The sequence below is a fragment of the Cannabis sativa genome, chromosome X, assembly GCF_029168945.1.
Source record: "Cannabis sativa cultivar Pink pepper isolate KNU-18-1 chromosome X, ASM2916894v1, whole genome shotgun sequence".
In the NCBI taxonomy this organism is placed as follows: Eukaryota; Viridiplantae; Streptophyta; class Magnoliopsida; order Rosales; family Cannabaceae; genus Cannabis; species Cannabis sativa.
In genome coordinates this window covers 55184515-55207826 of record NC_083610.1, presented here as the reverse complement: position 1 = coordinate 55207826, position 23312 = coordinate 55184515, and the positions used below count along the sequence as shown (strand labels likewise).

General features: G+C 32.8%; 1 protein-coding gene across 1 annotated transcript; it reads left to right on the top strand.

The window, feature by feature from the left end:
- Positions 1 to 19488: 19488 nt before the first annotated feature.
- On the top strand, positions 19489 to 22035 carry LOC115724804 (serine/threonine-protein kinase-like protein At1g28390). The gene has a single exon (XM_030654160.2). The coding sequence runs from the start codon at positions 20051 to 20053 to the stop codon at positions 21713 to 21715; it is 1665 nt and encodes a 554-aa protein (XP_030510020.1). The 5' UTR covers positions 19489 to 20050; the 3' UTR covers positions 21716 to 22035.
- The last annotated feature ends 1277 nt before the right edge of the window (positions 22036 to 23312 follow it).

Here is a 23312-nt window from a genome sequence, read left to right as displayed (position 1 = left end):
TTTTTTCATGTTCAGTTCTTCTTCTTCATCTTCTTTTCTTTTCTTCTTCTTTTTTTTAATTTTTTGAAGTTCTTAGTTACGTTTTTTTTGAAAATATAAGAGTTAGTGTGGTTTTTTTTGTTCTAATTTTCCAGAACTTTCTTGCAAATATAATGCATTTAGTATTGAGGATGTGCACAACATAGTTAATTTTTGATCTTTTTTTTTATTGTTTTATATGTTTTAGTATTGTTTTAGTATTGTTTTACTGTTGTTTTTCATGATTTATTTATTTGATGCCGATTTCACTGCCCTTGCTGCATCTCGCTGGAATTAATAGGTATTTTCTGGGTGTTCTCGTGTTGTTGTGATGGTTCTGTATGTGAGTGTGGAAGATGGAGGCTATAAATACATTTCTTCTTCGTTCTCTTTGGCTATTTTTGTGGTTTTTTTCTTCTGGTTCTCCTATAAATACATTTGACGAGCTCACTCATAAGAGAGTTTTGAGGTGTGTGTTTCTTTTATATTTTTCTAAGTAGTTATATTTGCTTCATTTGTTTTTGTGTTGTTTCAGTGTTGTTTTAGTAGTTTTTTGTATTATAATTTTCTAGGAATAGACTTGCAAATATAGTTGATTTTGCATCTGGTGTTGAGGTTGTGCAGCAGATTGTTTGTTTTTTTTAATCATTTTTTTCTTTTGTTTTGTTTGATTGTTTTAGTGTTGTTTTACCGTTGTTTTGTCATGATTATTTATTGACGTCGATTTTACTGCTTTTGTTCAATCTTGTCGGAATTAATGGTTATTTTCCGGTTGTCCTAGTGTTGTTGTGGTGGTTGTGTCTGTGATTGTCAAAGATGGAGGCCTCATACTTTTGTTTTGGTATTGACAGTATAAAAGAAAAAAAAAAGGAGGACAGTATAAATGTAAATTCTGCCGTGTGGCAGTAAAATTGAAAAGTATTATCCCAAATTCAGTATTTTTGTAAAATGCCCTAGATATATGTATAGAAATATATATTGAAAGGGCGGGATACACGTACTCATTTATCAACCAATTAAATCATATAAAATTAATTATTTCAGAACGGTTTTCGACTAAATTTTAATTAATATATTTGTTTAAATTAAATATTTTATAATGTAGCTAGCTTAGCTATATGACTTTTTAATTCGTGGAATAGAAAAAATATTTGGAAAGATAAGAACATACCAGCATATGTTAGGTTGGCCTTCAATTGACTATATAGTAGTGCATGCGATTGCGAAGTGTCCTTTTTATGCCCCAATGTTGCATATATAAATATTGACATACTTATATACGTTTCAGACCTTACAACGCATGCATACCCTATTGAAAACCTCTACTTTAATTTGTAGTTTAATAGCCCTATTGTAATCTGTAAACCACTGCTTTAATTTCTAATTAATAATTTATATATATATAAAAGTGTTATAAAATAATGTAAATTAAATGAGAAGAAGATGAAGGGAGAAAGAGAAAGTGAATGAGAATTTCTCAGATCTTTATTCTACTCGGATGAACTCTTATTTATACAAAAAGTATTGATTAAAGGAATGAGAAACTAAATTAATATATAATAAAGGAAAATACAACCAATCAATAATGGTGATAACTAATTTGGTGATTTGGACATCCATAAATAATATTTCATAATACTCCCCTTTGGATGTCCATAATAATTGCCTCAATAAAAACCTTGCTTAAAAACTTGGTCAAGAGAAAAAGAGTACAGTGTAAACTAATTTCTTCTCATTTAGGCATTCATGGAGATCTTCTAATCGACGAATTTCGATCTAGTCTGCCGTCTTCTCAAATGTTGATGTTGGTGATAACTTTGTGAATAAATTTACAAGATTGACACTTAATTGAATTTATTGAACACCAATATACATTCTCTTGAAATGTATAAAGAAAAATTTGGTAAAATTTGTTTTAATTCTATTAGTTTTGACATTTTATCTTATTAGATATTTTTTTTAAATAAATTAATTTTGGCAAAAATAACATGAAATTTTGAAAATTTGTTCGTTTAGGTTTGAATAAAAATTTTAGAGTTTCTAACCATAAAATTTACAAACTTAAGATATTTTTTTTAACAAAATTGATAATATCCTAACCATAAAATATCTTATTTTTTAAATTATTTATTTTTGTAATATTTAATTTATTAAATTATAAGATTAAGAATAAAATAATAGGAATATCTAAATTTTAAAATTCAAGGTATTATATTATATTATCTTATTAGATATTTAATTAATTTAAATTATTTAAATAAACTTGAAAATTTAAAAATTGGTTAGATATTTGAATTTAATTTATTTAGGAGATTTGTTAGTTTTTGAATTTTTTCAAATATTCTCTAACAACCTAAATTTTAAATTCTAATTAAGATATATTTTAAATTTTAAATTTTAAAATAGAAATATCTTGACATACTTTCCAATTATCTGTTACATGTTTGTTTGTAATGTTTGATTATTTATTTATTTATTTATTCAAATTTTTTTTACAAACTTATTATTTATTTGATCTAAATTGGTATGATTAATTTGTTGACAGATCCAATGATCTGATTTTAATCATAGTCCAATTATCAATAGATCTTATAAATAATTTATAAGAGGTAATTTTTGCAATTTCTTTCATCTGTGTAAACCTTGTAACATGATAGGGTCCATCCAAATCATTTGACCTGTGTGAGCTTATATGTTTACTTTTGGACTTAGATGCATATAGGAAGCCCATTTAAGTTTTATTAATTAAATGGACTAGATTGCTAAAATAAAATTTCACATAAGTAATTTTATTGAGGCCCAATTAGAATTGGGCTTATTTAATGAATAACAATTATTTATTTAAAGGTTAAATTTCTCTCCTTTGGGCCTTGTGTGAGAGTTAGGGGGCCATAGAAGTGGGTACGACATACTGAACCCAGCCCTCCCTCACATGAACCACCCCAATTGTGAAGACTCATTTGCCTTATTTAAATAATTGTATTATGTTAATTACAGTTAAAAATGTAAGAACAAGACTGAAACCAGAGGGAAATAAAGCAGAGAAATAATAAAGTAAAATGTTACAGAGTATAGTAGCAATATGCGGCAAAGTGTATTCTATTTGATTTCTCAGTGAGTGATTACATGTAATAATAGGTGTATATATAATACAAGGAAAGGAATATTTTCCTTAACAAGAAAATATTCTCTTGATCAATGATTGGCTGACATACAAAAGAATCCCAAGATTTTAGGAGATATTATGACAGCTCATGATTGGGAAATATCTACAGAATCCAATATTGACAGCACACCGAAATAGGGCAGTGATCTGGTGCGGCAAAGACTTGTTAAATTTAACACGCTCCCTCAAACTTGGCGTGGTTGAGCCACCACGACAAGTTTGTTTTTCAGGTACTTGAACTGTTGAATTGAGATAGCCTTTGTGAATATGTCAGCTGTTTGCTCAGAAGTGGGAATGTGCCTGATTTCTATTTTTCCTTGTTTCACTTGATCACGGATGTAGTGTACATCTACTTCTATATGCTTTGTGCGGCTGTGGAAGATAGGATTGGAGGCGAGTAATTTGGCGCCTGCATTGTCGCACCAGATTATGGCAGGCAGTTTGTGTGGTATGCCAAGTTCTTTGAACAAAGAGTTAAGCCAGGCCACTTCACTGGCAGTTTGTGATAAGGCCCTATATTCAACTTTTGTGGATGATTTTGCAACAGCCTTCTGTTTCTTTGAGCTCCAAGTGATGAGATTACCTCCTAAGTAAACGCAGTAACCAGTTGTGGATTTTCGATCATCGATGGATCCAGCCCAATCGGCATCACTGAAGCATTCTACATTGAGATCTTTAGATTGTTTGAACATAATGCCTTGTCCGATTGTCCCTTTTAGATACCTTAACAGTCGTTTGCACACATTCCAGTGATGTTGTGTAGGATTATGCATGAATTGACTCAACTTGTTGACGGTGAATGCAATGTCGGGACGGCTAAGGGTCAAGTATTGGAGTTCCCCCAAGACACTTCTAAAAAATGTAGGCTAATCGAATAGCTTGCTGTCTTTGGCACTGAGTTTGTCACTAACTAAGATTGGAGTTGTACTCTCATGAGAAAGCAGCATGTGTGTTTTGTTGAGTAAATCAGTAGTGTATTTTCCTTTTGATAGATGAATACCATACGCCCCTCTAGTGATTTCGAAACCAAGAAAATAATTGACAAAACTGAGAGTTTTGAGCGAGAAAAACTGTTGGAGTTGGGAAATCATTGTTTGGACCTTTTGAGTGTTGTTACCAGTTAATAGGATATCGTCTACATAGACAAGAAGATATAGCTCAGCACCAGAATTTTTGTAGTAGAACAATTAAGAATCAGAGACTGAATTGCAGAAGCCAAGAGAGAAGAGCACATTTTTGAGTCGATCGAACCAAGCCCGAGGGGCCTGACGGAGACCATAGAGAGCTTTTTGCAGTTTGCACACATAAGATGGATGTGTGAGGCTGACATAACCAAATGGTTGTTCCATGTACACATCTTCAGTGAGAACCCCATTGATGAAAGCATTGTCGATATTGACTTGTTGAATATCCCAATTGTTGGTGGCAGCGAGAGAAAGGCTGACTCGAATGGTGGCACACTTGACAACCGGACTAAAGGTTTCAAAGAAATCAATACCAGGTTGTTGTTGGAAACCTTTGGCTACAAGGCGAGCTTTGAGGCATTGCACAGTCCCATCTCGATTAAGTTTCACCCGAAAAATCCATCTATTATCGACGACACTCATACCCGGTTGTCGAGGAACAAGAACCCATGTCTTATTGTTTCGCAAGGCAAAGATTTCAGCATCCATAGCAGACTTTCACCAGGGATTGTGAATGGCTGTGAGAGCATTATGTTGGAAATTATTTTACCAGGATCTTAGATCTACTCACAAGTATGTTTATTAACATCCTAAATATGACCTTTCTAAAACGATAAATTAAACACATATAAAGTTAAAGAAACCTTACACTGGGTGCAGCGGAATATAATGACTCCTTCCGTTCAGATATCTAGCCCTTGATTCCTTTCTGTAGCAGAGCATTATCAATATCTGAACCTGGATCTCTTTCTCTGAATCTTTGATGCTGAAACTCCTTTGCTGATGATCTTTCTTCACGATCTTCCTCACTATGATTGAGGTATCACTTGATGTGTGTGGGCACTACTCATACACTAAGGATTTCGAAATTCTAAGGAAGAAGAAAGAAGAAGTGGTAGCTAAAGATAGGGAGAGAGAAGGCTCAGTTTTTTCTGATTCAGAAAGTCTGAAGAAAAGTGTGATTTTCCTGAAGCCTTCACTAGCTATTTATAGCATTCCACTAGGGTTAGATTTGAATTATATGGCATTAAAATAATGAAAAAATCAATTTAAAATGCTACAATAGGTGGTCGGCCATGCCTTAATGGATTGGGCCTTGGGCTTTGCAATTTTGCAATTTTAACACCTTTTGTATCTGATTTTCTCAAAAATGCCAATTTCCTAATTCAATCATTTAAATGCCAATTCTAAATATTTAATAACTATAAATAATTATTAAATAATATTGTCATTTATCATATTTATTAATTGAACCATACAAAGTATCATAATTAACAAATATGCCCCTATAAACTCTTTCTTTACAATTTCGCCCTTACTTAGTGAAAAATTCACAAAAAGACATAGTCTAATTTGAGAATTATAATTGATTAATCAAAACCAATTACATGAGTCTTACAAGCAATATTATCTCAACTAGTGGGGGGACCATGGGTCTATATAACCGAGCTTCCAATAAGTAGATCAAGAATTTAGCACTAAAATTCACTAACTTATTAATTCTTCGTTGAATCCACGCATAGAACTTAGAATTGCACTCTCAGTATATAGAATGCTCTATATGTTCCACCATATAGACACATCATTAATTATCCATTGTTATAATCCTAATGTGATCAATGATCCTCTATATGAATGATCTACACTGTAAAGGGATTAGATTACCGTTACACCCTACAATGTATTTATTCCTTAAAATACTTGACCCCGTATAAATGATATTTCAGCTTATGTGAAATGAGTACTCCACCATTTATGTTCGTTTGGTCAAGCTCGAAGGAGATCATCCTTTGCTTACTATTCGCCAGATAGAAGCTATAGATTCCATGTTTATGATAGCGCTCCCACTCAATTGCACTACCGTGTTCCCAAAATGTACGTATCACCCTGACCTAAAAGTAGGCTTAACTAACAAATCAAAGAACACGAATAGCCTTTCAAGATTGAGCCTAATCATAACAGGATTAAGAACATTTGATCTAGGATCAACTAGGCGATATTGACTTGAATAGATATTACGGTAAGTTTAATAAATCTAAGTCAAAGTTCAATATCGGTCCCTTCCGATGCATACTCCATGCATCCAACCTGAGCTTTACTTTAACCAATGCTCTGGAAAGAACATAGCACTTCTCCAAATGCAAGTAAACTCTGTTGTAGATTGTCATATCAGTAAAACCCTGTAAGCCCAAGTTCTTGTCTAACCTATCTTTTTCATATTTAGATTGATTTTATCTTAATTTAAGCTTGAATATAAAAAGAACAAAATCAAAGATTCAACACCAGAATTTTACAAGCTTCATCTGCACTGAGAACACATCTCAGCCGACTAGTGCTTGGGTTCCCCGAACCAGGGTAAATTCATCCACTAATTCTCAAAGGTTCATATTACAATTTCCAATTCTCTCTAAATGAATCAAATACAACCTTAACAGCAATTAGTAATGAATTACCAACAACAATCAAGAACACTGATTGTTAATGCACAATCCCTTGTGCTGCAACTGAGCTCTTCTTCAACATGTCTTCAACCTGAAATCCCTTCAGATCTGATGATGAAGATGACACTGAACTCCCTTCGCCTTGAACTCGGCAATTCCTGCATTCGCATCATTCCGCCATTGATGAACACTCTCAAGCTCCAAGATCTGACCTGCCATGGAACATACAGAAGAAACAAGACAAAAAGAAACGAACGTAATCCCCAAATCTCTGATAAAAAAGTTCGTCAACAAAATACCCAGAAATCGTATTTATACCCAGCTAAACCAAGAAACCCGAAATAGACAGCTGTTACCATCTGAACAATTAAAACCTAAAATATCTTTGCTGACGTGGACTAACACTAACAGTACGAACCCCAGACAAAACACTACGAGTCCCAGACGCAACTGGAATACTACTGGACATAATTTGTCACTACAGAAAATAATAGTTCTAACAAACCCTATGTCTGATAAATCTAGGAAACTTTATTCACATAGTCATGTTTACTTTCCAATGTGTTGACGGCACAATAAACAGGATCAAGTATGTGAAAAGGGTTTCAGATGAATTCATACATTATGTACATATAATCATGAAATAAATCATGTGAACCATGCAGCATTAAATGTTATTTCTGATCTATATTAATAAGTAAATCTGATTATATTGAAATGAGTTTTATTTAGGGCATAAAACCCAAAAAACTCCCACTTGCACTAATATAAAACAAAAAGTGTGTTTCAAATAATCTCAACACCTTGATATTCAAATCAAGTGTAGTAGTAGTAAACTCCTCGTAATAGGATCTGAAAGGTTGAATTAACCACAACCTTTTCTCCACCATTACTCTTCCTTTAATCACAAAATCATTGATAATGTGAAATTCCTCTCTATATGTCTACTCTCTTGGGATACTGGATTCTATACCTTTGGCAACTACTTCTGGTTAATCAGGAAATTAACACTAGTAGTTTAAGGCAATTTGGAATGGTGCCAAAGATGTATAGAACTTTCCTTAGACTGAATAAGTACCTTTCCTGCAGCTTTAACATTCAGTCCCTCTCTGATAGACCTAGAGACTTCAGATAGGTTTTTACACTTCTCCAAAATCACTATTCCACCCCCAGAGTAATCACCATCTTATCAGAAAGATTTACTAGCACAAAGGCAAATTTCGAAATCTGATGTGGTGTAGTCTAAGAGTTTTAAACACACTCTTATAGACTAACATATAGTTCCTCTTCTTAATCTTAGGATTTACTTGATTGTCTTCCAATGTTCTTCTCCTGGATTAATCTGATACCTACTCATTACTCCCACTCAACAGCAGGTGTCTGGTCTAAGGCATACAAAAGCATATCTAAGACCTCTCACTGTTGATATAAGAAATTCTTTCATGGCTTTATCTTTTCTGGAATAGTTGAGACTTTTCCTTAGATAAAATCTATGCCTAAGAAGTTGTGAAGCTTCTATAGATTGCCATTAGAAAGAAAATGCTTCAGCATCTTACTAAAGTAAGCTGCTTGCATTAGAGTAAGTAATTACCAGGTATACCACAAGCCATAGGTTTAGATAAACTCAAACCTATAATACTGGGAACAGGAAGTTTTGTTAAGTCCATTGAATAGACTTATTAACTAAAATTTCCTTTTATGTCCTTGTAATAGAAAACTTTAGGTTACTCCATGTGAATGGATTAAACCATAGTTCTATTGGCTTTCTTCTTAGTTTCTTATCTTGACAATCCATTACTTGTTTAAACTCACAATGGATTTTAATCACTAGTGTCTCCCAAGTCATAAGAAGGTGAGTTCCTAGAAACTCTCCCACTACGACAAGGCACCGTGAATTATGTCTAAGAAAACTAAATGGTATTGATCTCTTCGGTTGTGACAAGACAACAGAGACAGTGGGATCATCATATGTTATATAAGATGATAGAACACTTTTGGAATCAAGAATTAAATATCTCCTTTATTTGCTACTTGTTTTTCAAACTTAGTCATTTTCTTAGAAAAGTAGTATTTGTTTGAACAAACACTTTCTTATCTATTGACAATGGGATGGTCCACCCCTAATCACTTAGAATAGCTAAGAAACCATGATTAACAGTTCTAGCTTTTCTTAAGATTTTGATTAGGTCATCCATGAATCTAGTAATGATTTACATTAAGTATACAACCATTACATCATTCTGAAATTGTATTACCATAGAAGGATTTAGACAACGACTAGTAACTAATCATCAACATGCAACTCGAAATTTCTGGGAAGGTAAGTTTGGATATAATTCAAAAATCAAATTAATGATCTTTGAACTGCATATCTACTAACTATTTCTCCACCCCTATCAGTTCGCAAGATCTTTAACCACTTACCTTAATGGTTTTAACCATTGCTAGAAATTAATGAAATTTTTTAAACATTTCAAATTTCTGGGCTAAAAGGTATAATCTAGAGTTATCGTTTTAAGAATACAACGAAAAACTCATATCCACCCCTGAATGTACATCCATCTGCGAATGAGATGAACTACTTTCAGTGGATATAGGCATATTAACTCTTTGCAGAGATTGATCTTGTCAAATCTACTATGAACAAGATACAAATGCCATAGATTAAAAAAAATGGTAGTGTCTATTGATGACATAGGTTTAGTTACATCAAAGAGTTCTTAGAATACTGCAAGTGGATCCTGGTCACAGAATACCTAACTCATATTCCATACAGTTTTAATCCATTAATAGAAGATGGATATTAAACACTTGAGAAAGTGTAACTGTATTGTATTCTGGAATTAGATATATAAGAAAATTTCTATTTGGAATTTAAAATTAAAGTCAAAGACTTAAATTTATACCAAATATTATGAGTAATTCTATCTTGGACCAGCACTACTAATACAAACTCTAAGTCAGATTTGCCCATACAAGTAGGAGATTTCTAAGATTGAGGATTTATATCAATTGAGAATAGAATTTCGGGATTATAATCATATGCGTCATTTAAAATGACATGAAATGATTTATAGACCATTCATCCAATGATATGTTTTTAAAGCTAATTCGAAATGAATAAGCTAAGAGGAATTAGGATAATTTCGTTTAAAATAAGAATCCAACGATGCTTCGATTAGAGAATGTCAAAGTAATCTTATTTATACAATCTTCTTGTTTCATATCGTAAAAATACTAGTCTAAGGTGTTCATAAATTGATGAACAGCTAGATGTCGCATATACAATATTTATCTTTCGAGATCTAACACTATTATGTATGTCTAATGGTGAAAATCCACTAGGGATTTATCTCATTAGATAAACAAGCCAAGTTAGATCAACAATGAAGATTCGAAATTAAACTACAACTTAATAACAGAAAATAACATGGTTCAATATAAATTCATACACAATTCAGAAATTATAAGCATATAGCAAGTAGGAATGACAAGTGAAAATACTAAAACTTATAATCCTAAATAATTTCCAAGGTTTTCAACAAACTGATATCAGTGTCCCGTTTAGGCGAGAGTCAAAGCTACCATTCATTGAATAGAGTTGTCAGCTCGTCTAAAATGTTAAACATTCTAGCAACCTTTTATTCGATCAAGATTGGAATTCAGCGTTGTCCCGTTTAGGCGAGAGTCAAGGCAATTCTATCTTATGAGCTTCCACCATTGTTTCGCAATTTGCAAGTCAAGTATGGTCGCCACCATTAGGGTGATCCATACCATACAAAACACTTACAAACTACTTATCATGCGAGGTTAAACGGTGCGAAATTGCTAATGAACGTTCCTCCATTAGGGAGGATTACTCACTAAAACAAACGCGGTGTAAAACCCACAATGGAGATCGAATGTCTCTTGATAATAAAGCTCATTATTTAAAAAAGAGTTGTATTTTCTTTTATTCTCTTTATTTATTCTATTTATTTTAAATATATATTTATTTAATTAAAATTTCCAATTTAGAATGAAAAATTCCAAATATAAATTTTAATTTAATATTTATAAATTTTACTTAGATGGATATGAAAATAACATGAATTATTTCCATCTTAGTAATAATTTCCAATAAATATTTAGAAAAATATTCAATTTAAGTTGTTACAAAATTAATTTAAATTAATTTACAACTCTAATTTAATTTTCTATAAATATATATTGCATTTCGAAAAATTAAAGTATATAAGAATACAATTTTCAAAAAATGCATATTAAAATAAAAATAAATCCTGGAAAAATTATTCTAATTTAATGTTGGCCCAAAATTAATTAATAAAATTAATTTACAACAAAAAATATAATTTTCCTATTTAATTAAATATATAAGAAAAATTTCAAATATTTAAGTATGATGATGAAAATCAACTTAAATATTAATTTTCTATTTAATTAAATACACTAGAAAAATACTTCAAGCAAAAATATCATCTATCTAGATTTTCCTTTGACTAATTAATTCAATTTCTAATAATATACTTGAATTCAATTTATTTTAAATTAATCAATAAACGAAAAAATCATTGATTTAAGTTGATCCAAGAATTAATTAAAATAATTAATTTACAACTTAATCTATTTTTCAAGATAAAATTCGAAATTCTAGCATTTAAGAAATGCAATTTCGAAAATTGATTAATAAAATAAAAAAAAAATTATATTTTTAAAATTATTTAAATTTAGTTGAAAAATTAAATTTCAACTAAAAATAATTTTCTATTTAATTAAATGTCATGAAAAAGAAATATTTAAGTATGATGATAAAAATCAACTTAGATATTTAATTTTCAAATTAATTAAATGTATTAAATTCAAGAAATAAATAATTAAGTGTAGAGAAGGCTTAATTATTAATTTCGAGTTTAATACTAGGAAAAATATACTTAAAATAAATCGTACCAAAATTAATTAAATAATTAATTTCACAATTTATAATATTTTCTTATTTAATATTAGAAATAATAAGTAGTCTAGAAATAACTATCTAGAAAATATCTGATTTGACTAAGTATCTTTTCCACAAAATTTGAAAAAATATCTAATTTAAGTTGTATTAGAAAAAATCTAGAACTTAAATATTTTTCAAATTTAAATTTAATTAAATATCAAAAATTAAGTTGTAACCACTTAATTTGAAAATATTCCATTTTAAGTTAATATTTGAAAAGATATTAACTTAAAAAATATCTAAAATATTCCATTTTAAGTTAATATTCGAAAAGATATTAACTTAAAAAATATCTAAAGAATCTTAATAACCAATGCCTAAAATTCCTCAACTTAATTTTGAAATTTGAAATTCAAAAGATATTCAAATTTAAGTTGGTTAGTTGTAGATAACTAAATATCAACTTAAATAAGAATATTTAATGAAAAATTTAAATTAAGTTCCAGAAAGAATCTAGATGGTTATAATTCTATATTTAATTAAATACAAGAAAATACATATAGTTTAGCTTAGAATAAAAAATTCTTTAAACTATATTTTTCTTAAATTAATTTCAAAATAAATGAAATTAATTATGTTGCTAATCAATTTTATTAGGTTAAACTAGTGTAATTAACCTAGTACAGTCATTCAAATCAGGCAAATGGGCCTTCACAATTGGGGTGGTTTGTGTGAGGGGGTGCTAGGTTCAGTATGTCGTACCCACTTCTATGGCTCCCAACTCTCACACAAGGCCCAAAAGAGAGGAATTTAACCTTAATAAGAACAACTGTTATTAATTGAGTAGGCCCAAAAACTAAATGGGCCTAAATAAATTCTATTAATAACTATGATAATTTATTTAGCAACAACAACCTATATGCATCTATAATAAAATTAAACACATAGGCTCACACAGGCACACTTTGGATGGGTCCTATCATGTTGCTAGGTCATACACAGATGAAAGAAGATTGTAAATATACCTGTTACAAATTATTATCTTGACCAAGGGAGCCATCAGATCATTAGATCTGGCAAAAGGTAACCATGGCTATTTGCAATCAAGTAATAATAGGTTTTAAAAACTTACATACAAGCTAAAACCACATACTCCTGCAACAAGGTTAGCTGGATAGTTGGATGTAGGATTTATTTAATTTTAAATAAATAATTTCGAAAAAATAAATAATTAAAAAAAATATATATTTTAATATTCGAAAAAAAAAATTTAATTTCGGAAATAAAATTTAAATTTCGAAAATTAAAAAAAATATTTAAAATTAAACCTACTTTTTGAAAAATTAGGTTTCAACCAACCTAAATATCATTTCAAAATTTGCTAACTACTTTTAAAAATTAAATGTTATTTTAAAAATAAAATTAAATAAAAATTAGAAAAGATAAATAAAATATCTTTTCAGATTTTTAAATTTAATTTAAATAAATAAAATAACAAAATTTTAAAAGTTAGCAAAATATCTTACATCTATTTAAAATTACATGATTATAAATATCTTATTTTAAATTTAAATAAGGTCAAAATATCTTAAAAGATTTAATTTAAAAAAAATCTTAGAAGATAAGATATAATTAAAAATATCTTAAAAGATAAGATATCTTAAAAATATCTTATAAAATCTGACCTTAAATTTTAAAAAAATAAGATATAATCAAATTTTAAAATAAGATAGATTTTTAAGCAAGAAGATAGATACTAATTCTATTCAAATTCAAATTACACTAATATCTTGAATTAAATTAAAAAAAAATATTAAATTAATTCAAAATGATAATTAGAATTGAATTAGGAATAGTAATAGTATAAATACAAAACTATACAAAAAATTGGAAGTTAATTCCATGAAAAAGCATGAAAAATCGAAGAAAAACAAAAAAATTCGAAACTATACGGACAGATTTGCGATCGCAGGAAAATATCAAGACAAATTTCCCGATTTTTTCAAATCTTCAAAAAATCATAACTAATTCAAATAAAATCCAAATTAAGTTCTGTAAAAGGCTAACTTGCTTAATTTTTTCCATACTATCCAATAAAAATAATTCCAGAGATAAAATCGCAATTATTTTTCACGAAAATTTTACAAACATCAATCAATCATCAAATAACACTCAATACAACATGATACCATCCAAAGAACATACAAACAATCATTTTAAAGTCCAAATTTCTTGTAAGTAAATCAATTACCATGGCTCTGAGGCCAGTTGTTGGAAATTATTTTACCAGGATCTTAGATCTACTCACAAGTATGTTTATTAACATCCTAAATATGAACTTTCCAAAACGATAAATTAAACACATATAAAGTTAAAGAAACCTTACATTGGGTGCAGCGGAATATAATGACTCCTTCCGTTCAGATATCTAGCCATTGATTCCTTTCTGTAGCAGAGCATTATCAATATCTGAACATGGATCTCTTTCTCTGAATCTTTGATGCTGAAACTCCTTTGCTGATGATCTTTCTTCACGATCTTCCTCACTATGATTGAGGTATCACTTGATGTGTGTGGGCACTACTCATACACTAAGGATTTCGAAATTCTAAGGAAGAAGAAAGAAGAAGTGGTAGCTAAAGATAGGGAGAGAGAAGGCTCAGTTTTTTCTGATTCAGAAAGTCTGAAGAAAAGTGTGATTTTCCTGAAGCCTTCACTATCTATTTATAGCATTCCACTAGGGTTAGATTTGAATTATATGGCATTAAAATAATGAAAAAATCAATTTAAAATGCTACAATAGGTGGCCCGCCATGCCTTTAATGGATTGGGCCTTGGGCTTTGCAATTTTGCAATTTTAACACCTTTTGTATCTGATTTTCTCAAAAATGCCAATTTCCTAATTCAATCATTTAAATGCCAATTCTAACTATTTAATAACTATAAATAATTATTAAATAATATTGTCATTTATCATATTTATTAATTGAACCATACAAAGTATCATAATTAACAAATATGCCCCTATAAACTCTTTCTTTACAATTTCGCCCTTACTTAGTGAAAAATTCACAAAAAGACATAGTCTAATTTGAGAATTATAATTGATTAATCAAAACCAATTACATGAGTCTTACAAGCAATATTATCTCAACTAGTGGGGGGACCATGGGTCTATATAACCGAGCTTCCAATAAGTAGATCAAGAATTTAGCACTATAATTCACTAACTTATTAATTCTTCGTTGAATCCACGCATAGAACTTAGAATTGCACTCTCAGTATATAGAATGCTCTATATGTTCCACCATATAGACACATCATTAATTATCCATTGTTATAATCCTAATGTGATCAATGATCCTCTATATGAATGATCTACACTGTAAAGGGATTAGATTACCGTTACACCCTACAATGTATTTATTCCTTAAAACACTTGACCCCGTATAAATGATATTTAAACTTATGTGAAATGAGTACTCCACCATTTATGTTCGTTTGGTCAAGCTCGAAGGAGATCATCCTTTGCTTACTATTCGCCAGATAGAAGCTATAGATTCCATGTTTATGATAGCGCTCCCACTCAATTGCACTACCGTGTTCCCAAAATGTACGTATCACCCTGACCTAAAAGTAGGCTTAACTAACAAATCAAAGAACACGAATAGCCTTTCAAGATTGAGCCTAATCATAACAGGATTAAGAACATTTGATCTAGGATCAACTAGGCGATATTGACTTGAATAGATATTACGGTAAGTTTAATAAATCTAAGTCAAAGTTCAATATCGGTCCCTTCCGATGCATACTCCATGCATCCAACCTGAGCTTTACTTTAACCAATGCTCTGGAAAGAACATAGCACTTCTCCAAATGCAAGTAAACTTTGTTGTAGATTATCATATCAGTAAAACCCTATGTCTGATAAATCTAGGAAACTTTATTCACATAGTCATGTTTACTTTCCAATGTGTTGACGGCACAATAAACAGGATCAAGTATGTGAAAAGGGTTTCAGATGAATTCATACATTATGTACATATAATCATGAAATAAATCATGTGAACCATGCAACATTAAATGTTATTTCTGATCTATATTAATAAGTAAATCTGATTATATTGAAATGAGTTTTATTTAGGGCATAAAACCCAACACATTATTGGGTTCAAACTCGGTCATAAAGGCCATGGGTGATGGTGAGAAGACATTGAAGGTGCGAGGTTTGCAAATGCCAGCTTTTGCCCGTGTAATCATAGGGTGAGAAGGTTGGCGTTGCATAGGTGGTGGATTTGGTGGAGTTGTATGGGGTGGGGTGGAGATAATAGTTTGAGGCGATTGTGTGAGCTGAGTGAGAGGTGAGATTGGAATATGGACATGTAGTGGAATGGTGGAGTAGGAGGGGATTGATTTATGGGAGAGGGATGTGTGTTTAGATGGTGAAGGGGTCTGGTATGATGAGGTATTTTTGTGTGGTGAAGCGGTAGTAGAGTCCGAGGAAGGATTTTCTGTTGGGACAACAGAGACAATGTCTTCATTATTCACACGAGCATCATAATCTAAAGTCACATTAGAAATATAAGGCAACCATTGAGGGTAGTGACTAGGTTGAAATGGCCTTAGCAGACTTCGTGGTGGAATGTACAAGCAAATAAGAGAACAATACAAAGGATAACCCAGAGCCAGTACAAGAATAGACTTGATTGGACAATTTCCCAAAGGTAAGGGTAGAGTACAATATGCAGTAGTCGCAGTGGATTACTTCACGAAGTGGATAGAGGCTGAGCCCTTGGCAATGATAACATCTAAGAAAGTGCTGGATTTAACAGTAAAAAACATTATATGTTTGTTTGGACTTCTGCACAAAATTGTCTCAAATAATGGCAAACAGTTTGATAGCCAGATGTTCATAAATTTCTATACGACACATGGAATCATAAAAAGTTTCTCCGTAGTGGCACACCCTCAAACAAATGGCCAGGTCAAAGTAGTCAACAAGACACTCAAAGACACAAAGAAAATATGGCTTGAAGAAGCTAAAGGGAATTGGCTGGAGGAGCTACCTGAGGTATTGTGGTCGTACCGAACAACAAAAAGAGCAGCAACTGGATAAACACAATTGGCTATGGCTTATGGTTATGAAGCCATATTGCCTGTAGAGTTAGCACCTCCGTCCCACAGGAGACTGACCTATAATCAAGAAGCTAATCACACCCTCCTGGTAGAATCACTTGATGAAATTGAAGTAAAAAAGTGCCTCAACAGACCGAAAGCTAGTAGCTCATCAGCAAAAGGTGGCTCAATACTTCAACAAGTGAGTGAGGGCAAGGAAATTCTTTGTGGGAGATATGGTCCTTAGAAGAGTATTCTTAAACGCAAAACATAGCATGTCTGGCGTACTAGGACCTAACTGGGAGGACCATATCAAGTAATAGAAGTCACGGATTCTGGAGCATACAAACTTGCTCGGTATAATAAAAACATGAAACTTGTTCTAGTACCAAGGTATTGGAATGGAGAACATTTAAGGAAATACTAGAAGTAAGTGTACAAGGTCTGATGCCCCCCCTTAAGGTACACAATACTCGAACATCTACTTTTAAGTAGATGGCCTTTTGGGTGGACCTCGCTCTAAGGTTTAGATAAAACGCTGGTGCTTAGATTGGATGACCATCTATAAAATGCAATCTAAAAAAGAAAAAAAATTGCTTTATGTTTTAATTAGCTAAAGATTAGTCATATCATGTCGTAGCTTTCATAATTCAATAAATGTAAGTTACTACGGTAACAAAATCATTCAGACCAATAAATGAATAAAGATATTAATTATCATTCTAATTGTGTCAATTACTTTTCTTACTATAGCAATTTATGAATTTAACGTTAAAAATGTGTACAAAGGGTCTGCTTGAATCCAATTGCCGAACACACAAAAATTGAACTTGTGCAATACAAGTGACCAGGAGTCATAAGTCTGCTCGATTGATTGGGGGCAACTATACTCGTACAAATTATAGGTAAATAACAAGCTCAAAAAAACACAACAATTTCATGTGCAATTACTTAAACTTAAGGGAAAATATTCATTTCAAAAGATAACAAAGAACAATAAATCTAGAATTAACGGCTGCCAGACCAGCTAGTTGTGTTAAAACAAAATGAAATATTACCAAGTTTAAAGGTCGCTTGGTCAGCCACATTGTACTGAAAAAAGGCTCATGGGCCAAACTGAAATTAAAAAAAAAAAGAGGAGAGAAAAAATTCATACGACTGGAGTCCTTCGCTCTTTGTACGGGTCGATGATATCCTCAGTGGTCGGGGTGTCGGTACTTTGGCTAGTCGGAGCTTCGGGGTTGACTGCCTCATATTCTTCTTTCTCTTTTTGGGTCTCACAGAAACTAATATATGCCTCCTTGTTTTCATTGAGGTAATTAAAGTTTTCTTCTTCGTTTGCCTTTCAAAACTCATAGAAAACATTCAGGGCAGTCATCTCCAAGTTTTCCATCTCCTTCTGAAGTGCCTCCCGCTCTTCCTGCCCGAAGTTGAGATTCTCTTCCAAATCCCTTTTCTCCTTGGTTAAGTTAGAGAGAAGAGCCTGGAGACCTTCCCTCTCAACTTTCAAAGCATTAAGATCCTTGGTCAGTGCCTCAATGTCCGCTTCAAGTTAAACAGTGGACGGTATATCCTTAATCTCCTGCTACAGTTTCTCAACTCGCTTGTTGGCAGCCAAAAGTTGTTTATTAACCTCGCCCAACTTCAAACTCTTTTTCTTGGCCTCCTTGGCTTCGTCCACCTCCTTCTTCAAGTTGGTGGTGGTTGTTATGGCTTTTAAGGTTGTGGACTTTGCTCGGGAGTAAGTGTAGGCCATCTTCAAGTTGAGTTGCGTAAAGAAAAGTTAAAATTTGCACGGGTAAAAGAATGGGATAAAGACTATTTATAATTTTTTTCAAACTTTTAATTTATTATATAAACTTTTGTAATTTTTTTATAAGAAAAAAAAACTACTTATAAATTTTCTTTTTTTGAAGAGAGGAAAAAAGTTGATTAGAAAAAAAAAAGTTACCTAATTTGAGTGGAGAGAAATGGTATATATATTTTTATAAATAAGAGACAAAAAAAAAAGTTGTAAGCATCTCTCAATCTTGTAATTTTTCTTTTATTTTTAGACAGTGTAATTTTACGGCCCATAACGTGAATAAGTGGGCTTTTGTTAGAAGTGTAACTGGTATGGTCAATCTTGTCGATATACCAAATAACATTTTATGTAATGACCATAAAATCTAATTTGTGGTATTAATTTATAATGGCTTTTCTTTTAAAAAAAAGTAAAAAATAATGCATTATATTCGTATTATAAGTGTCAACTTTTAATAAGTTAGACATCTAGTTGAGACAAAATTTTAGATAGAAGATTGGAGTGTAATTTGATTTCCTTATTTCCCCAAGCATGCTCCATGCTACGAGAAAAGTAGAAAATAATCATTATGACGGCCTACCTTGTTAATTACCATATGTTGCAAACTCAAAAGCTCTTCATTACTCCTACACAAAATGGTACAAAAGTAGGCGTGTAAATGTCCTAACTCAAGAAAGGAAGCCATTGTCTAACTCCAAGTCCAATGTATTGTACATCTTTCTTCTTCTTCATTAATTGTGCATAAATATTCTTCAATATTTGTAATTTCAATACTTAATGAGATACTTAAATATTATTAAATTAGAGATAAGAAAAATTGAACTAAAAGTAACCACTTAGTTGAGAAAAAAGAAAGAAGGGCCCACAAGACGCCCAAGCCCAAGAAATGCTCTCACAAAAAGGCTTTCATTTCCATGGTTAAAATAAAATGTAATAATAAAATATTAGGGGAAGGAAGATGAGAGTTGAAAAGCTCCCATTTTCACATCAAATTCACATTCACACCCTCTTTCCTTTCTTTTAAAACGACACAAAGAGCTGTAAAACAATAACACGCACGACTTTAAACGCCACAACACAACTCCTTTTTTTTTTAATTTTTGTTTATTTATTTATTTTTTATTTTGTAGTTATGGCCTTTGCCGCTCTCGGCTTTCCCCACCATGACCACCACAACCACAACCATTATCAACTCCTTCTTCATCTTCTTCCTCATCCTTCTCTACCACCTTTACAGCAATCTCAAACACCCTTTTTATTCTCTTTTGACTCGTCTTAAGTAAAATTTAAAAATTAAAAAGTAAAGTTCGACTAACCAACTACTCTTCATAAAACCATTTGGCCTTTCCTCTCGATCTTCTTTAGTTTTATCGTTAATTCTTTCATATGGGTTATCTTTCCTGTAATGCGGAGTCCGCCGTAGCCACCTGCGATACATACAACTGGCCTGAACTAAAAAACAAAGCTAATAAGATACGTAGAAGACCCAATAAGCAACTTATTAAGAAGATCAGAGAGTTTTCTTACGACGAGCTCGCCGCTGCCACCGACGGTTTCTCCGCTGAGAGCTTTCTCGGCAAAGGCAGCCATGGAAGCGTCCATAGAGCCGTCCTCGACGATGGGAAACTTATTGCCGCCGTTAAGAAGACGAAACAGCCCTCCAACTCCACGCCGACTACTCTGCACCACTTCAAGTTCAACGCCGCCTCCTGCCCCGGAAATTGTACAACCCCGGCGGAGAACGAGATCGAAATACTCTCGAGGGTTCAGCATCCAAGGCTGGTGAATCTCCTCGGGTTTTGTACTGACTCCATGGATAGGAAACTGATCGTGGTCGAGTACATGCCTAACGGGTCTTTATACGATCTGTTACACTCAGGATCTTCGAGACCTCCGGGTTGGACCCGACGGGTAAGATTCGGGTACCAGGTCGCGAAGGCGGTTCACGCGCTTCACACGTCGAACCCGCCTGTAATCCACCGGGATATAAAATCTTCCAACGTTCTGATCGACCATGACGGGGACGCCAGGCTGGGCGATTTCGGACTCTCCTTGAGGGGACACGTGGAGGACGTTCTAGTGCAGTGCACTCCTCCAGCGGGAACATTGGGTTACCTCGACCCGGGCTATCTTGCTCCGGGTGATCTAACGGCCAAGAGCGACGTCTTCAGCTTTGGAATTCTCCTACTCGAGATCATCAGCGGGAGGAACGCTATCGACGTTAATTACAGCCCTCCTTCGATCGTTGACTGGGCTGTTCCCGTAATAAAGCGCGGCGACTACGCTGGAATCTGCGACCGAAGAATCGGTCCCCCAGCTAACCCAGCCCTGATCCGACAACTGGCTGTTCTAGCGGCGAGGTGTGTTCGGTCAACGGCGGAGAAGCGTCCGTCGATGGTTGAGGTGGTGGAGTGCCTGAAGGTGGTCAGGAAAAGGGCTCACGCACCGCCTATATGGAACAACTTCAGGCAGCGAGTGAAATGCGTGGAGAACAAAGAGCCATTGCTTTGCCACCGGGAAGTTTACGACGTGAGCGAAATAGACGTGTTAAAGGTCCTAGAAACGGCGGCGGCAGGGCAAGGAGTTAGCCGTAGAGACAGGAAAATATCCAGTGGTACGGCTTCGGGCGCACAGAGTGGGAATGGAACTACTTTCTCTTATTCTAATAATATTAATGGTAGTCGTGGTACTGCTTCGACTACTACTATTACTAAAGTTGAACGAGTGGTGCGGTCAAAGTCAATCGGGTCCGTAAACGAAATTGAAGTGGGACTGGGGCCTGAACCCGAAACGAGCAATTCTGGTCCGAGTGCTGGAGGAAGAAGGTCAGGGGTGACGGTTAAGATGGCTCCGGCGGTGGTGCGGCTGAGTAAGTCTAGGTCTCTTGGAGGATCGCGTAGTAATAGTCAGGAACAGCAGCAGCAACAGAGGGTTGTGGTGCAGAGGTATGTGTTGGAGTTTGAGCGGGACCCATCTTGTTCGTCTACGGAATTTGATATGTCCAAGTTGGTTATTAGTTTAGATGACAATTCTGACAGGAAAATGCTCTAGAAACCACTGGTTACTCCACCTCCTCCTCCTCATCTAGCTAATTAATTAATTAATACTATGTTACTTTTTCTTTTTCTTTTCTTTTTAAATTATAATAATTAAAAGAGTTGTTCATTATTTGATAATTGGGGATAAAACCAAAAATAGTTACCTAATCATGAATATGATAGATGGGTCGTGATCATCATGTGTTAATCATATATTCATATATTGACTCATCTTTCAGGTTGGTTGACTGAAAAAAAAACGGAGCTGTAGAGAATTGAATCATGGTTTCTTTCTTTTTTTCGTTTTTTCACGATAAATATAGCCTTTTCTTCTTTTCTTCTTCTTATAAATTCCCTGTTTTGATATAGGGGTGGATTCCTTGAACATAATTTTTAACACAATTTATAGTTCATTGGATTCACCTACATTAAAACACATGTATATATCAAATTAATATTACAGCTCTTTATTTTTTTTTTCCTTTTTCATTCCTAACCCAAAATAAAATAAAATTAATTGTACTTAAAAAATAAAAAATCGTCGTTGCTCGCTGCTCGTCACCATCTGATTCAACACGAGGTCTTTCTAATTTTCTTTTCCTCTTTAATCTTCTGAGGAGTGCTATTTTGTTTTAGTTTTGTACCATTATTTTTGATAGTATTGTTTTTCTTTGATGATGGAGAGGGCACCTTAAAATAGGACACCCATTCAATTAAAAACCCAAATAGTAGTCGAAATAAGGAACCAAAATAAAGAAAACTAAACAAAACAGAGTAGAAGCAAAGCCTAAGTAAAAACGAAGACAAACTAATTGAAATCACTAATAAATTCTCTAGTAGTATTGAGCTAGCTACTGTTCTCCATTTTTAATGCAGTGAATGAAAAAGAAATAGTAAGCTAGCTTTTGTTTTTTCCTAAATAGAGCAGCTTTTTGTTGTTTATTGGAAACTTTACCCTGCTGTTTCCAAAAATTATGCGTGAATTATGTGTTAATGAAATTGTAGGTTTTATGTCTCTTAGCTTCTTTGTTTGTATCCTATGCTATTCATAATAGTTTTTATTTCACAGCTTATATCTTCTTGATTTTTATTAGGTAGTGGATGAAAATGAAGAACAATATGGTGAAGTCAATGTTTTACATACAAGTAAAGATATAGATAGATTGAAAACACCATAAGTGGGATTGATTTTTGGGACAATGAAAGAAGCAAAATTATATTACGAAGAATATGGCCGAAGTAAAGGTTTTTCAAAGTACAGAGATAACCTAATCAAATGATATCACAAGCATATTATTATGTTGCTCACATTACCAAAAGAAATTTTTACACCAAAATTATAAAATAATTTTTTTTATTACATATATACTTCCACACGGTAGTTATTTTTTACACTTTTGTTATTTATAATTTTACTATTTATACACTTTACACACAATGTCACTCTTTACATGCAATCTAGGTATCTACAAATTAACGTCAGTTGATTAACGCCTATCAATCCATTCTTTCTCTCTCTTTTTTCCTTCTTTTTTTCTTTCAGTTTTTTTTTTTTAAAAAAAAAAATCTCCATAACTGATCTTCTTCCCTATCCACGATCAAAACCCATT